The sequence below is a fragment of the Erithacus rubecula genome (genome assembly GCF_903797595.1).
Source record: "Erithacus rubecula genome assembly, chromosome: 1".
NCBI lineage: Eukaryota > Metazoa > Chordata > Aves > Passeriformes > Muscicapidae > Erithacus > Erithacus rubecula.
This window is the reverse complement of record NC_136658.1, coordinates 55,812,168-55,829,915: the sequence shown is the minus strand read 5'-3', so window position 1 is coordinate 55,829,915 and position 17,748 is coordinate 55,812,168. Positions and strand designations below refer to the sequence as shown.

General features: G+C 41.6%; 1 protein-coding gene across 1 annotated transcript; it reads right to left on the bottom strand.

Moving 5' to 3' along the window:
* Window positions 1-2,662: 2,662 nt before the first annotated feature.
* On the bottom strand, window positions 2,663-17,076 carry EDNRB (endothelin receptor type B). The gene is made up of 8 exons (XM_079308143.1): window positions 17,016-17,076; window positions 16,353-16,816; window positions 7,053-7,165; window positions 6,685-6,889; window positions 6,199-6,348; window positions 5,153-5,286; window positions 4,733-4,841; window positions 2,663-3,246 (listed from the first exon to the last, which is right to left on the bottom strand). Exons 2-8 carry the CDS (start codon window positions 16,770-16,772, stop codon window positions 3,115-3,117), a joined length of 1,263 nt encoding a protein of 420 aa, XP_079164269.1. The 5' UTR covers window positions 16,773-16,816; window positions 17,016-17,076; the 3' UTR covers window positions 2,663-3,114.
* Between the last annotated feature and the right edge of the window lie 672 nt (window positions 17,077-17,748).

The following is a 17,748-nucleotide window of genomic DNA, read 5'->3' as shown; positions in this document are numbered from 1 at the left end:
GTTTACGCTGTTTATCTACAGAAGTTGCTATTTTAAGTGATCACAGAAAATGAAATATAGAATTATTTTACACAGCTATACAGAACAATTTTTAAAAATCCTGTAAATACTATTTCAGTACATAAAACATTCTCTTGCTAAGCCAGCTGTGTCTTGATTAAGATCTGTTTGGGACACTGAAATGTCACAGTTCATAGCAGATGCTCCACAATCATCAACTTTTGGACTTGATTCTCTGAGGTGCAGTGCCAGTGTTTCAGTTCAGTTTAGGCAGAATTCAGAGCAACTGGAGAACTAAAATCTAACTGCTATCTGAAGGTAAAACACAGAGCTGTGATGTAGTTTCTCACAAGTTGTTTTTTTTACCTTGAGCCATTCTGTGTGAACTCTTCAGACCACTGGGACAGATGACTCTGACTCTGTCACACCACTCTGGGCAAGAACACAGAACTCCTATAAGGGTGCCTGTGTCTCTGCAATTGTTCTGCTACCTGTGACCCCCCTCTGAAGATTAGAGAGCATTGGACTGGATGTCTCACCCTACAAGCTGATTTCACCCTCTTATCCTATGTTCTCTAATCAACTCCTTAAAAAGAAAATGTTTAGATTTTTCTCCTCTTTTGTTTAAAGTAGAAAATGTCAGATAGGTTTTTTAAAGAGCAATGTTTGGCCCTAATTCTGCTCAAACTGAATTGAATGGTTAAATGTTTACTGATTTCAGTAAATGGAGGAACAAACCTGTGCTGAGGATTTCAGAAAACACCTGTGTGGAGTTTTAAGAGATTTAATCTTAGAACTGCATAAGAACAAAAGTTTTGAAACTTTTTATTACAGGAAATGAAAGCTTCAATAAAAATACTGCTTTGAATAATACTGAAAAAATAACAAAGAGTGTACTAATATTTATCTGTGAACCCAAAAAGGGGGCAGTATATATGGCCTTTATTTGCCAAACCTAAATATCTGACTTAGCAGGACTTAACAAAGAATTAGTCCAGGAAAAAATGGAAAGTATGTTACACAGTTGCCAATACAGCAGCTATATTTTAAATAAAAATAACAATAATATACATGTACAATATTGTAATGATATAACTTGATGAAAATAACACTGATCAGTATCAAATCGAGGATTTCACTTATTATCCATCCTTAACAGATGAAATGCATTTCACAGAAATAGACCAGGTAGGGTGAAGTGAAGTGATATTCATGGCTTACTGTGAGAAAGTTACCATGAAAATCAAGGTAAAAATGTAAAGAAGGGAACCTAAAACAGATTTACATTTATAAAAATTCAGCGTTATAGCAGCTGAGTGGATGTGCTGCAGCAAGATGGTAACAGCAGCCTCATGGTGCACATCACACACACCTGCACACTCACGCTCACACACAAACACACACATACCCATGCTCAAATGCATGTGCAGGGGTCCTCCTCAGCTTGATTACACAAGCATTCACTCACCAGCTTTTGATGGGAACAACACCAGGAATGGGGCTCACCACCCCGTTTTTAGCTGTCTGCAAGGTAGCTGTAGCTACCTAAAGTCAGAAACCCATCTAAGGTAACAACAGGTGAACGTGTTAATGGAAGCTGTTTTCATCCTGAGCACATTCAAGGCATTTTAGTAAAAAACCTGAAGTTAATTAAGACTGGAAAAAAAGGTAAAAATTCTTACATGCGAAATCTGGAAATTTAAAATAAAAAAATTCCTGAGTTTTGATAAATAATTTTATTATAATAAAATACCAAGCCTATTGAAAACATGTCTTTTATAAAAGCATGTTATATGACAATTTTTCTTGAAAAACTCATGGCTTAGTGCATGAAATATGTTAATAAGTTTTTTGGGGGACATCTGTAACAAATTAACAGGAAATGAAAATTCAAAGAATGACCTGTCATGTATATACAAAACATGCATTGCTCCCGGCAACACACATCATGTTTACTACAGGCATCTTTATTTTTTTTCTGTTCTTGCAGGGTCCTGCCCATATCTTATTACTTTACAATTAATTACATTTCACTGAACTATTTACAGAAACAGAAACTAATCACACAACTTCTTATGCCCAAAAATATGGAACTACAGAAGTAGAATATATTTTAAAACAGTATTAAAATGAGTATGCTACATATACTGTTCTCTAGAAGTACAGTTCATGAATTAATTTCTTTATGAAAACTTACACCTAAATGAAGACAGAAGTTCAAATTCTCTCTTTTTACCTTGGTGACATTTTTTCCACCCACTATTTCCAAAAATTTTGCTCCAAGACAGTATTTGGATTGCAAAAACAGTTGTAAAATGTCACAAAAGTATCTCCAGTAAAGAACCATCAGGCTCTGGAATGCCCAGTTTTTACACAGGATACAATCCACTTGTATTCAGCTTGCTGAAATAATAGCTGTTGTCTGCATGTTTCTTCTAGTATTAATTTTTTGCTTTTGGTGTGGTTTTGTCTCCTTTTCTATCAGTAAACACAAATACTCATACCTCTGACAATAATAGGTAAAAACAGTCATCAAAGTAAAATGCACTTTTGCTTTACTGCATCCTTTAATATTTTCAGTAGCTACCTCAATAATAGACCTGATAAAAATTCTACTTTTTAACATTTAGACTTCTATTACAAAGTATTTTGTTTTATTAAAAAAAAACCTCACAATAGTGATAGTGGTTAATTTGCTTTATAAAAGATAATACATTGAGTTATATATAATAATGGCTTTGATCCAATTAACTTGATATTATGCTGCTTAATAATTACTGTGACTTCAGTTCCTACAACTGTTACAGACAATACAAACGATTGCTTAATGTACAGGAAGTGGGGATCATTTGGAAGTGCTGATTCAGAAGTATTCAAGTGCTAACAATGACTTGTTCTTTCCATGCTTTTCTTCATATTCCATAAATGATGATTTCATAAATGTCCATGATTTTCAGCGTGATACAGTTTTAAGGCAATTTTTTTAATGTTCTTTTTTTGTGCAAATATAAAACTAGATTATTTTGGATGTTACCATCTTGTTAAAAGTAATTGCCACTTTTACTTAAAAAGGCACCAGTATCAATGTAAGAGAATATACCTTTTACACTCGCTTTATGAAGAGCTGTACTTGTTACTGGAGCGGAAATTATCATATCCGTGATCATTAGCTTTGAACTTTAAACAGGACTGCCTTTCCTCCAGGGACAGCAGATCTTTGGATTGGCACCAGCAACACAAGCACGACTGTTAAAATAAAAGAAATAAACATTTGACATCACTCTGTATCTGCACAAATGGCACTGTGGCAAAATGCACTGAAAAGCTGCCCTTTGTCAGGGGTAGAGTAGGAAATAGCAAAGGTGCAAGCTGCTGTTCTGGGATTAGAGCACAAAGCACAGAAATGGGGCTCAACTCTGAGCTGCTCAAATGGCCCCACTAACAATCATACTTATGGAGTACAGAAGTTATACTGAGTAGTTACATATACTAACAGCCACACACATACCCCTTCATATCTTGTCTGCAATTCTAAATGCATCTGAAAATAAAATTATTATGACTCCTTATTGTCCTTTCTCTGATTATCTTGGGGGGAAAATGTATTCTTACCTACATTTTGTAAGTAAGATGCTGCTATTTAGCTCATTGTTCTGAGGTGGTAAAAAGAGAAGAAGGGTGAAAACCTATATACAATTCATACATTTACTAGATGTACTGGTTTTTCTCATGGTCCTGTCTGGCCTTTGGGTGCTGGAAGTGCCTTCCTCACACCCACTTACTTCCACGCTCAGGATGCTGGAGATTTCTTACGTGCTCTCAGCTCCAGTGACTTTTCAGGGAGTCTGCAGCACAGACAGGAAAGACGACCAACACTAAAACCTCTGCAACCTGTGCTGCACAGTGATGTGAGAAATGCACTACCAGATGTAGAGCTGACTGAAAGATGTTTCCATCTTGCTACTAAGGAATTTTAAAAGCCAGGCAATAACCCTAGCTGTGGCCAGTGGTTAAATGCTTTGCAAGAAAAGAAAAAAATCCACCAATTTAGATCTAAAAATCTAGCATAGGCATTGTAAGGACTCCAATAGAGTGTCTAAAGACAGCAAGCGTTCACAAAGAAAGCCCAATCTTCATATTTTCCAAGCAGACACGAAGGCTGAGGGACTGATGGGCTGCTAACCATATGCACTCCAGAGCCTGAAACCCTGTGTGGAGGGTTAGTGCCCAGCTCTCTTCGCTCAAGCCAGAAGTGCAAACAGGTCTGTCTCATAAAACACTGGTGCTGCAAAGGGACAAGCGCAGATCTGCAGCCTCTGCCTTGCATGACTGATTGAAGTGCTCAGCCAGGAGGAGGGAGCCCAGGGTCAGCACCCTCCCTGCCGGGATGCAGAGGATGTGGCTACGTGAATCTCTGCAGCTCAGTCCCAGTCTGCTTCACCAGTGCTCTGGAAGGAGCTGGGTGCCAGCTTCAGTCAGGAAGTGATGTAGCACTGATTAGCATGGTCCCCAGAGGGTTTATTGTACACTCTGCTCTTTTGCTTTCTCTTTTTGTTCCCATCAAACCTTAGCTCCTTCCTACAGAGCTTCAGCAGGAGGGAGAGAGAACATTTACCATAACCCAATTCAAATTTCAAGTAAAATGTAATGACTGTTTAAAACATGTTAAAGAATGAATTTTACTACTGACATAATCTTTTAACCAGAGGAGCAACTCCCAGCAGCAACTTACCTTGAAGCAGTTCTGGAATCTTTTGCTCACCAAATACAGAGCTATTGGATTGATGCAGGAGTTCAGTGAAGCCATGTTAATACCAATGTAGTCCATCACAAGAAAAAAGCTGTGTGGAAATTAAAGTGAGACACATCTCATTTGCTTTGAAAAGGCCCAGTAGAGGTTTACAACAATGGAAATTGGACTTGGTTTCATCACATGACAGAACAGTCCCAAAAAGGAGCAGGAAGAAGACAGGGAAAAGAAAGGGAATTCTTCACAATTTTATTTCTCTGCCATTGGACTGAAACCAGATGGTCCCTGATGAAGAAGCAGGAACAACTTTAGACATGCAGAGTAAACTAGTTTAATAGGAAATCCTAATATGCTTAAGGAGAATACCCACAATATACAGTCATTTTATGTTTGCATTCTCACCTTAGAAGTTCACATCTATTGGGGTCCTTCTGATCATAAATAGTGAGTTTCAAGATTCTGCTTAAGTGAAGTGGGAGCCAACACAAGGCAAAAACAAGTACCAGACAGAAGACAGTTTTGGCCACCTCACGTCTCTGAGAAAGAAAATTGGACAGAATAGTGTTACAGTTCCACTCTCCCTCTCTGGATTTTTGTTGTTTTCTAATATCCAAATGTTTAATAAACAGGATAAAAAAGCCTATCAAAATAGGAGTTAGGAAAACATCAAATAGCTTGTTTTCCTGGAATATGTGCTTGATCTTTTGATTGTTTTAGATGTCTCGCACTGATTTGATGTATCCCTTATTTCAAGAAGTATGAAAAAATTGAGATAATGAAAACATTATTTAAGCAATAATTTAAATTAAAATTAAGAACATATTTGTCTCCCCTATCACTTTCAAAACAAGCTTGTTTTCAATTGTATTTCCTTGTGCTTTGATCTCACATCTTATTTGAAATGCCCCAAGAGATTCCAATTACAGTTCTAACCAGGTAAGAGGAAAGGAGCACAAATACACATTAAAGAACAGAGTCTAATTCTAGTGATGTCTGGTATTTGTGTCTGAGGCACTAGTACTTTGGAATGTATGCTGGAATATGTTCTGTTCTGCTAACATATTGCTAAACTACACTAGAGCTCAGCAAGAACTTGCTTCAAAATAATTAACAGTTTTATAGCAACACCTACTAGACTAGAGCATGACTTCAGTTTGCATTACAAAATAGTAAACTCTCATTATAGCAAAGAAGAAATAAAACCTACAAAACCTGAAACATTAAAACCAAACAAGAAAGAACCAATTTTGTGATTTTCAGTTAAAATCTTAGGTTCCTTAGGGCTCTGATACATACATATGTATGAGTTCAGCAGCACCACTTCTAGGAAAGATCTCTTTGCTTCTAATCCTGAAGTCATACAAGAACAGAATGATGTGACAGGAAAATCAATAAAGTTATTAGTCATCCTGTCTACAGTTAGAGAGTGGACAGGGATAAATTTTTACCTGTTTTAAGTGGTCATTTAAGGCAATCTGCATCCCACTTTTCTTTCGTAACATCTCACAAGTCATGAGAGTATAGAAAAATGCTGTGATAGCCAGTGGCAAACAGAAGTAAAAGCTGAAGAGCCACCAGTCTTTAGCTTGCTTGTAAAACTGTAAAGAAGGAAGCAAAGCAAAAACATGGTTAGAAATTAAATGCTGAGCATTTTGCTAAGTGTGCTGTAACTAATTGGTCAGTTTGCCCTGACATTTATGTAAGGTGTACATTACAAGTGAGAAAACAGGACAAGACACCGGAATGCTCAAAGCCCATAAAAAGTCAAAGATTTCTGAATGCTCTTCTTAGAACTTAATATGCTTCAGAAATGTCAGTATTTCATTTGAACATTATATTCACCTACATGTCACATACATCTGTGCACATTGCAGTTCACACAACACTGTGAAGACCCAAGGAATTCTCCCAGAGATTTTGTAAGTGTAACGTACCATCATAAAGGATGTTTTCTGCGTGGGGTGAAGCAAGCAGATTCTAAGATACCTTCCTCTGTATTCCATCGTAATCATGTCAAATGCAATAGCTTCTGGAACAGCCAGTATCACTGATATGACCCAGATCAGGACAATTTCCACAGCAGTCCACTTTGGCACTCCAATTCCTTTAATGCGACTCCAAGAAGCGACTGCTCGGTACCTGAAGCAACAGCACACATTTACGAACTCAAAATACAAGAAAACTCCAATTTAACTGGCTTAAATTCATCTTATTTGCATTGTATCAGCTGAGTGGAAAGGTGAATTTGAGCCAATGCCCATAGAGAAAATAATTAAAGACTTTAATGGAAAATGGGTCTCACCTGTCTATACTGAGGGCACACAAACTCAGCACTGTGATGCCTACTGATGCCTTTTGAATGAAAGGCACTAATTTGCACATTTCAACACCAAAGGGCCAGTCCTCTGCAAGCAGCTGTGAAGAGAAAAGAACAATTATTACAAAAAAAATAATTCCCAAAGCTGAAACATGGAGTTCTATCTTGACTGTTTTCTACCAGGTCCTGTCTCAAAAAACAGGCTGAATGGGGTTTAGTCAGACTGAAGAAGAGAAGGCATGGGGCAGACCCTGTAGCAACACTTCAGTACCAAAAGGGGGCCTAAAGAAGGCTGGGGTGGGACTTTTTACAAGGGCTCTTAGTCACAGAACAAAGGGAGAATGGCTTTAAACTGAGATACTGTGAATGCCCCACCTCTGGAAATGTTCCAGGCCAGGCTGGACAGGGCATTGAGCAACTTGGTCCACTGAAAGGTGTCCCTCCACGGCTTGGAGGTTGGAACTAGACAACCTCTAAAGTCAAACCATTTTACAATTTTACACAAATCTTAGTCAAGAAGAACCTTTTCATGAGGGAGCCCCTGAGGTGTGTGCCCTAAAAACTAGACAGCAGCAGTGTAGTCACTCCCTGGTGGGACAAGGGTATCACTTAAGTCTCAGTCCTGCCTCCTTAAGCCCTGCAAACTCCACTCCTTTTGCTTCTAACATCATCACTTCTAACATCAGTTCACGGGGAAAAATGACAGAGCAGGTGAGGATCTTCCTCTTCTTTGTATTTGCTTTATCTGCCTTGACTGTTCATTGCTGTTCCTACATGTTCCAAATAACACACCCTTGACCAGAAATACAGAGAATTACTTGAGGTTGATCAGAACAGGGACATAGCCAGTAGGTGCATATCTGAGGTGGGGTTTATTTGAAGTTTAATGTCTAGGCACCATCAGCTGAGAAGTCAGGAAACACTGGAGAGAAATGTATCTCCCACAATTTTTGGCTGACCATCTGGTAACAAATAAAAGGACCCGCTGGACACTCAAGGAGCATAGGCAGATAGTTTGATCTGAATGTTTTGCAACACCAGATGAATCCTCATTAATAGTCTTTATTGACCAGATTACCAATGTTCTGTATTATAATACTAAAAGAACTATCTGCACATTCAGCATATCTCTAAGTACTAAGAAATAGAGAAAACAGTGCAATATACTTCAGGTTGGCTGACTTAATATTTTGAATCACACACTTTAATGGAAATCTTGTCACATCCCCAGTTGCACATCTTATCTGATTTAGGGGAAAAGATTTACCGGACAGAGAAAGCACCTTCCTCACAGCTGATTCTATGAACAGACAAATGTCTGTAGCCTCAGTTTAGCAACATTTAGCCTTTGAACTCTGCTGTGAGCTTCTTTGATGGTCAAATACATCACAGCAGCAGCCAAATCTTCCAGTTTTCATTAAAACAACATTCTGCAAGGGCTGTGCCAAGAAATAGACGCAATTGTTGTATAGAAGAATAAACTTTTGGAGTTTCTGTAATTAGTTAGATTATCTAAACCCATCTCTGTTTTTCATAACTTTCTTCGAATGAAGTCTTTGGAATCTGTTGCAGATACAGGGCTACAAAATGGAAAATGAGAAGGAAGAATAAGGACTACCCAAAAGAGACTGGAAAATCTTTCTCTTGGCTTGGGTCTCTTCAAACAACTCATTTAAGAGGGTTGTAAGAATGGCAGAACAGTTCATCATAGTGCGTGGAGGTTTGTAGGAACCAAAAAGGCTACAAAGTCTCTAAGGAGAGATCTGGATAGGCTGGATCGATGGGCCAAGGCCAAGGGTATGAGGTTCAACAAGAGTTGGGTCACAACAGTCCCATGAAGTGCTACAGGCAGGAAGAGTAGTGGGGAAATGGCTGGAAAGATCTGTCAGAAAAGGACCTGGGAGTGCAAGTAACACCTAGCTGAACATGAGCCATCAGTGTGCCCAGGTGGCCAAGAAGGCAAACAGCATCCTGGCCTGTATCAGAAGGACCAGGGCAATGACTACACCTGTATTTGGCACGGGTGAGGCCACAAGTGCTGTGTCCTGTTCTGGGCCCCTCACTACAAAAAGGACATTGAGGTTGAGGTGCTGGAGTCTGTTCAGAGAAGGGCAACAAAGCTGGTGAAGGGTCTGGAGAATAAGTTGTATGAGAGAGCCAAGGGAGCTGGGATTATTTAATCTGGAGAAGAAGAAATCTTGTTCTCTACAACTGCCTGAAAGCAGGCTGTAATAAAGTGCAGGTTGGCCTCTTCTCCAAGTGAGAAAAAACAGGACAAGAGGAAACAGCCTCCAGTTGCAGGGAAGGTTTAGATTGGCTATCAGGAAAAATTTCACTGAAAGGGCTGTCAGGCATTGAAACAGGCTGTTCAGGGAAGAGTTTGAAAAAAGAGATGTACATGGGGCTCTTGGGGACATGGTTCAGGGATAATCACAGTGATAATAAAGCTGACAGCTGGACTTGATGATCTTAAGAGACCTTTGTCAATCTTAACTATTCTGTGCCTGAGATGCCTGATCACATTGGTTTGGTTGAGCAAAGTCCTTATGCAAACATACATGTCCATCTAAGGACTTATATGGTGCATGGTCTTTTGAAGAGTCCTGATACAGATTAAATATAGTTTTATTTGAACACGGGCTTTTGGAAATCTCAGTGAAGTGCCCACCAGTATTTTCAAGTACCAGAATATCTCCAAATACCTGCTTTAGCTCTGTGCTGTAATGGAATCTTTAAAAGAACAGCAGTAGACAAACTGTAACACAGCCCAGATTTCTATTTCTTCAACGATCTACTTAAGTAAGACAATAAACACAATGCCTCTGTAGAAATGAAGCAGAGAAATAAATTCTAAGGATTTATGTTTCTCAATAATTTTATGGGAAGTAATAAAGCAGAGGAAGTAGGGATGAGGTTGTAATAACGATACAGTATCTTTTGCTTATGGGATGTGGGAAAACAACAGAGTCTGTAATTAAAGTATTTTCAGTAAAGCTTCTCCCTGAGATGACTTCTGAATTTCTGTAAGGGGGTGACAGTAAACTTCTACTATTAAAACTGTAATGTGAATAATTACATGTATTCTAAATTTACACCCTACAGAACTGAATGACACCTGGACTAACTGATATCATTAAAAAAACACTTTGAAGTAAAATATTATTTTCTTTCTAACTGAAATGCAGAACTTTGGTCAAATCTCTATTGGCAGGATCTGTTAAAAACTTTTATTTACATCTAGCTTGTGTGTACACTCCCTGCCTCTCTTCCCTAAAATCACAATGGTTCAGCCACATGTTGCAGATTTCCTGAACTAATACTTATCTCTCAGGTGCAGACAGTCACACCTGTGCTCCAAACTGACTGGATCTGAGCCAGCTCCAGTTTGGAATTATAGAGGCGTGGCACATAACTGAATGCAGTCTACTGAGAGAAAGAGTGCATTAGCTTCGGTTTATCATAACATAAAAACATTACTTTCATTCAGCCAGTTTGTATCAGGACAGAATGGACATGCAGCTGTCTGCACTGGATTGCAAAAACATGTGCTTTATGTCTTGCAGCTGATGTATTGTGAAATTTGAGCATTTTAATGCATGAGTCACAAGTTTCTCTATCATGGCATTGCAAATGGTTAATGATACGCTTTACAACAAAAGCTTGAAAATATTAAGAAAGTAAAAGGAAAAAAGAAGAGAATGTATGAATGTTTTGCTTGCTGAACTATGTTTCCTTGATGTTTCTGTTTGTTCTCTGTATTGCTATCCCCTTCAAGTACAGCCTTGAAGTACAGTGAAGATCCAGTGTAAAGTATTTGGGAGCATCACCTCTGTGGACAATGATAATTCCTAGTGAAATACAGATATAGCCTATTGCAATTTTGTATGAGTAAAATTATTCTCTTATGAGTCACCATAGGGTAGCTGTAAAAAGATTGTCATTTTACAAATGACAAATGACTTGGAGCTATGAGAGGAGATACTGCCAAGTGGCAGCAAAGAGAAAAATAGTGTTGTGTTTTCATAAGTTAGATGCCAAGAGTAGTCTACCACTGGCTGTATTCCGAGTGACCTTTCCAATGTTTTATAGTCATTTATTTTACACAGGCAAAGTTTCAATTGCTGAGCAGCACTATGTATTTAAGATTAAATAGATCAAAAGAGAAGGGAAAACACTGCAGAATGAAGTGAAATCATACTCAAAAGAACCAATACATCTGATGCACACTTAGTCAACACTTTCTCAGACCAGACAGATCTGAGTCTAAACTGATGTGCAAGCTGCAGAGCTAGGAAAGAAGCCCCAAGAGATGCAGTGATTCACAGACACACCTGCGAACCACAATCCCCACTCTGCTTCCTCTCAGTTGTGCAAGAGCCGAGAGATGTTCTGAATCTGCTGCTGGAAGGAGCCAGGCTGTAGCACGATGTGCTGCTCCAAGGCTCAGCTGCTGTGGTCCCCAGCCAGAAGGCTGATACCTGGCTCCAGCCCACTGCTGCTCACGGGCTGCAGTGGGGCAGGAAGAAGCAGAAGAGCGTGCGAATATTCCTGTCAGTGTTCCAGTCCCGAGCAGTGAATGCACACGGGAAATGCAGAGCAGGAATTCGCGCTTCCGCCAAGCCGTGCGCTCCCAGCAAGTCTCGTTCACAGGACACTGGACTTTTCATCATTATGAACAGCAGGTACAACAGAAACCACACATGCAGCTCTAATTCACACACAACAGTTTTTCTATTATGTATCTCTGAAATGATTCGTAGATTTTCACCTGCTCATTTTGTTGGTTTTTTTTTCTTGACACAGGGAGGTCATGCAGGTATTTTACAGGAGCAAGCGTTTTGCAAAACAGAAAATCTGCCCAGGAAATTAAGATTACAGTCAGGGATAAGTTAGACAACATTATCAATTTATTACTATTTAGTGATAATTATGTCAGGGTGAGGATCTCCCCTTTAGACAAGAAAATATATTTCCTGCTGTCAAGCATAGCTAGGAAGGCTTTACTGATCTAGCAATCTTAATCTGAGCCATGCAATTACTTTCCTTTATTTTATCTTTATCACAACTCCTGCAAGAAACTTAATTTTAAAAACTTCAGATAAAGTAATTTTATAGTCGTCTTCAAAAGGACAGAAACCTTGTAATATGATGTTGAAGTAAAAAATTTCTGCAATTTCACAACTCCAATGGAAGGACTGCATCAAAAATAACCACTTGGAAATTGGGATATATAAACACAGGGTAGAAGAAAAAGAAAAACAGGTCAAAACTTGCTTTGCAATTTGTCATGTGCATCTTTTATACATGTGAATGTATACACAGCAAATGTATACATACTGAAAAAAAACTACCTTCAATTTACAAATCTATACTAGCATCATCCAACTTACTTCAGTTTGGAGATCCACCATGAAAACTATGCATGTGTACTTTCAACAGCATTTAGATATTTTCACTACTTCATATACTTGACTTCAAATGGACTGGTCCCATCTAAATACAGAACAAAGTTACCCTTCCCTGCCACTGCCTGCAGAGTCCAGACAGGCTCTTCCACTGGACAATTCAGATCTTTCTGAACCAGCACTTGGCTCACCATAAAGGGCTCTTAAACAAAACAGACTTCTGGCTTAATATGGTCAGAAATCAATAACCTTTGTGTAAGAAATTCTGAGATAAACTTTGGAAGACCTCAAGTAAGTGGTTCAGATATTGAAAGAAAGGAAATTATGCATTTCTTCCTATAAAATGCCCACTATCTTTGACATCAGAAGAACCATCAACCAAGAGTTCTAATATGGAACAGTGAGAATCCTTTCTAACTAGAAGCACCTTGATTAGAAAGTTAGAAAAAGGTTGTTTTATCATAAGGCATGGCCTACAGATACCTGCATTACAAGAGTCATAGTAAATTCATCACAAATAAATTTCCATAGACATCTTTTTCAGAGAATAGCTGGATTTAAAAAAAAGCCAGTTTGTGTCTGCATGGTACATAGAATCCCCAATCTGGCCTTTCTTGTATTTCCAGGGCCTGATAATGCCATATTATGTTAACCATAATTTTTATGTAATCCCTAAATTAAGTTAATGAAAATAAATCAGTGCCTACAAAGCTGACTCCAGCCCTTGATTACTGGCTTGGATAAAGACCAGATTTTTTTCCCTCCCCTTGAATTTTTTTTCTCCACTCTTCCATTGTGCTCTGAAAAAAAGGAACCTATGACAGTAATGCCAGGTAGATAGTCTTCCTCAGACAATTTTTGGTAGTCAGAGTTCAGAATGCTCCACAATAATGTGCAGAGCCTAGATTTCTCCCCTTGTTAGAATTCCACTGGGATATGGCAATGAATTGGATTTAATATACAGGAATAAATATCACAAAGTAAGAGAGAGAGAGAGAGAGAGAGATGTTGTTTGTGTATCAGAAGAGAAAGCATGTTACTGTGTGATTTGATTATGGTTTTTTTATCCTACGAGAGGCAAAGCCAGTGTAAGTTTGGAATTTCCAGTCCTGACGTTTTGGTGTCTTAGACCTGGGACTCAACAACTTTATTTACTTGGGAAAGTCAGTATAAACTGCCCAGACCTGTATTATCAAGTCCACAAGCTGCCACTGTCGTGTCTTCCAAAGTTTAAGTGCAGAGAAGGACATTAAAAGCTCACTGACCACCTACTCTACCTTTTGCTCCTTAATTGCTGTTTGCAGCCTTAAATTAACAAGGATGTGCTTACTTAGTCTGTTCAGTGGAGCAGCACAGATCACCGGCACATCCAATTAGTAGCAATTTTGCAAATCATCTACGCTGCCAAAACATTACGTATACTGCAGAATGACTGTCTCAGACTTTCCTCTGCTTCCCATCCTGCAGCTCAGAGATCCAGGCAAAGCCAGACCTTTTACCAGGACCCAGAATGCCAAAAAAGTCTGCCAGGCTCTACATGCTGGATGGAACTGAACACCAGTTTCCTGACTGTATGACACATTCTGATATTTTCCATTTTCTACTGAACATACTGCATGATATTCAAATTCATGAAGTCCAATGGACTAATTAGCATCTTATGCATCAGACTGCATCTGCCTCCCTATCCAGGTAATACCTGATTTTAGATACCCTTGATTTAGGAGATGTCAGTTTTCATTTGTGAACCTTTCCAGCTGCTTATATATTCACTTAAACAACCACATGGGGAATCTTTTGTAGTTATCTCTTTTAATACCTAGTAAAAAGCTTCTTCTACAGCTTCTTCTGCAGCTTGTGAATTGTCTCCTACAGGTCTGTCTGGAAAGCATTCATAGACACTTTCACACTTTCTATGGCAAGTGTTGTGGAAAGGACTGCTGGCATCTTATTAACATGAGAAATTCTGTCACAGTTTCACACAGCTGCCTTACTGATGATGTGGTAGCAAATTCTGAACCTGGATCGGTTTCATGCAGTCTTAACTTGTTTCAGACTGCAAGTTACAATAGCTAAGTATACTTGATTTACTGACAGAGCCTTTGCTTCCAGTACTGATCAAAGACAGTTTTTCATTGCATTACTGTGTGCAATCCCCCTGTTGCTCTGGAATGAAATGGGATGTAGAGTTGATGAAAAGTTATCAACTCAAACTGCCATCAAAATTTTGATTCAATAAACACAGTAATAGGTGCTTTTCCTTTTTCTCTCTCTCTTTTTTTTTTTTTTTTTTTTTAACTTGCACTTATTCAAAAACCCTGTCTTAAAACAGGAAATATTTCACTCATTATTATAAGAAATAATATACAATGATTATGGGCTTTTCCATAAGATGAGTAGCAGTGAGGGAGATTTAGCACCTGAGAGCTATTGCACAGCTCCCAGCATTATCAACAACGCAATAAAAATCCCAGACCTGCAGCTGGTGTAATATTTATTGGTTATCAGTCTGACCCTTTATTCCTCCTGCTCCAACCTACTCATAATGATACACTTGGTGACATTCAACTAAGATAAGAACTGATGTATATTACTGCAAATTAACATGAATTTTGGAATTATCACTGACATTGCAAAGTCTCATACTGAGCAGCTGCCATTGATTTAATATTTTTGATTTTTCTGAGAACAGATGAATATTTTTGCTCAATATATTTTTTTAGAAAAACACATTCTGAAAGCAGCTATTTTGTTTTCTAAATTCCACCTTCATTCAAAAGAGCACACTTCTCTCACAATAATTAAGACAGTGCAGAGGATAAAAACCAGTGAAGCTTCAAATCTGAGAACTATCATGTAATTGAAATAAACTGAATCATAGATTTAACACAATGATGACATTCCCTGCTTTGTAATACTTAAATAATTCAAAAGTTTAAAGAGAGAATATTCTCTCAGCAGCTTCTGAGATACTTATCATGGATTCAAAATCTGTCTCTTCAACGTGGCTTTCTAACAGTACAAGTAAAACCCCCTAGTTTACAGTCATGCATACAAAGTGAAGAGAAGGTGATAGATGTGACTTTATGAAGTCACTGATGGGTATTCAGGGACCCAGACAGTAAACTTCCAAAGCAGAAGGAGCACTAGGAGTGTATCTTCAGAGAATGCTAGATTACAGCTAGAGGCTGGATTCAACTGCCCAACTAATTCCTTAGGACAAATGGATTGCACAAGCTGGGTAGAGAAGACAGGGGCTGTACTCCCACCACGGCAATCCTTACCAAGTCAAAACACAGACTACTGAAGGTGCAAGAGGCGCAGGTGTGGCTCATCCCCTCTGGGCAGCCCATGATGCAACCCTGGCAAAGGGTGAAGGGGATCACAGCTCAGGAAAGCATCGCGTGTCCCAACCAAGACACATATAAAACTGCTTAAGTGAGCCATCTTGGTTCCTCCTAAAAAAGCTCCCGTGCCAAAATGCACTGTACAGACCCACGGAAAGTATCATGACCAAGCTTGGCACGACCAAGGGGCCAAGTGGTACCCACAGGAAAGCGTCCTCTGTGCCTCCCCTCCATTTCTCGACCAGCCCAATCCAATTTATCCTTTATCCCCGCGACAGCACCTGTTTCCAGGTGACTGGCAGAGATCGGCCACTTCCATTCTGCCCCATTCCCAGCCTGGAACGCTGAGTGGGATGGGACTGAGGCACAGAGAGTGTGCCATCTGTGACCACATCTGACCCGAACATCACCCTCCGGCAGGGTTTTGTGGCGAGGTGAAGACCACGGGTGTCTCCCAGGCAGGGACGGGCAAGGAGCACCGAGGGCTGACCGCCGCACTACCGCTCCCGAACCCATCCCCGGCCCCTCCTCACCTTGTAGACATTGATGGGGATGTCGATGATGATGTGCAGCAGGTCGCCCAAGGCCAAGCTGGCGATGAGAATGTTGGGGCCGTTCCTCATGCACTTGTTCTTGTAGATGATCCGCAGCAGCGTGGAGTTGCCGATGATGCCCAGGACGAAGACCAGGCAGGACACGACCGTGTTGATGTACTTGAAGGTCTCCTTGATCTCCGTCTGGCCGGTGCACATGGGCGGCGAGGCGGAGCGCGGTCTCCCTGCCGCCCCCGGGCCCCGGGGCAGCGCGGCCGGGCGGGACGCGTTGTGCGGCGCGGGGGCCGCGGCCGTGGGGGCCGCGCTCTGCCGGCCCGGGCCCGGCCGGAGCTGCGAGCCGCCCTCCTCGGCGGCGGCGCGGCAGCTGAGGAGCAGCAGCAGCAGCAGCAGGGCGGGCATGGCTCTGCGGCACGGCAGATTGTCCCGCCGCCGTCAGCGCCGACCTGCGCGGAGAGAGGGGACAGGGCGTCAGACGGGACACCGCGCCCGCCGCTCGCTGCCGCGGGGCCGGGGCGCTGCTGTCCCCGGGCGGTGCTGGCGCTCCGGGCGGCTCGGCCGGCACAGCAGCGCCGGGGTGAAAACCTGCGGCCAGCAGCCCCTCGGCCGGACCTGCTCGGCGTGCCCTGCTCGTGTCCCCCTCACCTCGGCGAGCGGAGCCGAGCTGATCCTCCCGCCCGCCGGGCAGGCGAGCTGAGCGCGCTCGGTCTGTCCGCGCTCGCTGTCTGTCCGTCCGCGCTCGCTGTCTGTCCCGCCTGCGTGTCCCGCCCGGCTGCTATTGCTGCTGCTGCTGCGGTGCGCGCTCCGCTCGGGAAGGGCAGGCACCGGCGCTTGCGGCACAGCCCGCTGTCCGCCAGCCAGAATCGCGCCGGCGGCTCACGGCCCCCCCTTTTCTAAAACATTCGAGCGCATCTGGCCCATCAGTCACAGCCAGACCCCACCCGCGTCCTCCGCCCCCAGCGCAGCCCGGCCCAGCCCCCGCCCGCCGGCCAGCGGAGGCTCCCATCACCGCTGCCGGGAGAGCCCTCGGCCGGAGGGGTCCCGACCTCGGCACCGGCCAGGCGGCGTGCCCTGCGACCTCCCCCGTGCCTTGTACCAGGCTGACCTGGCAGCCTGAAGAGGCAGAACTTTGCAGACTTTGAAACAATTTTTTCGGGAGGGTTGTGACAAGAGGTACTGGCATTGCTGGAGGACAATTGGGAAGCAGAGGGCACTTCCCCGCTGTCCTGCCCAGAGCTCACTCCCAGTAGATTCTCCCGGGATTCTCCCCGCTGCAGAAAGCCCCTTGCTCAGCCCGGGAGGCGCACACGCTGCAGGAGCTGCTTGTACAAGGTCTACGAGTTCAGTGCCACGTTTTAAAGCGCCTCACAAAACCTTT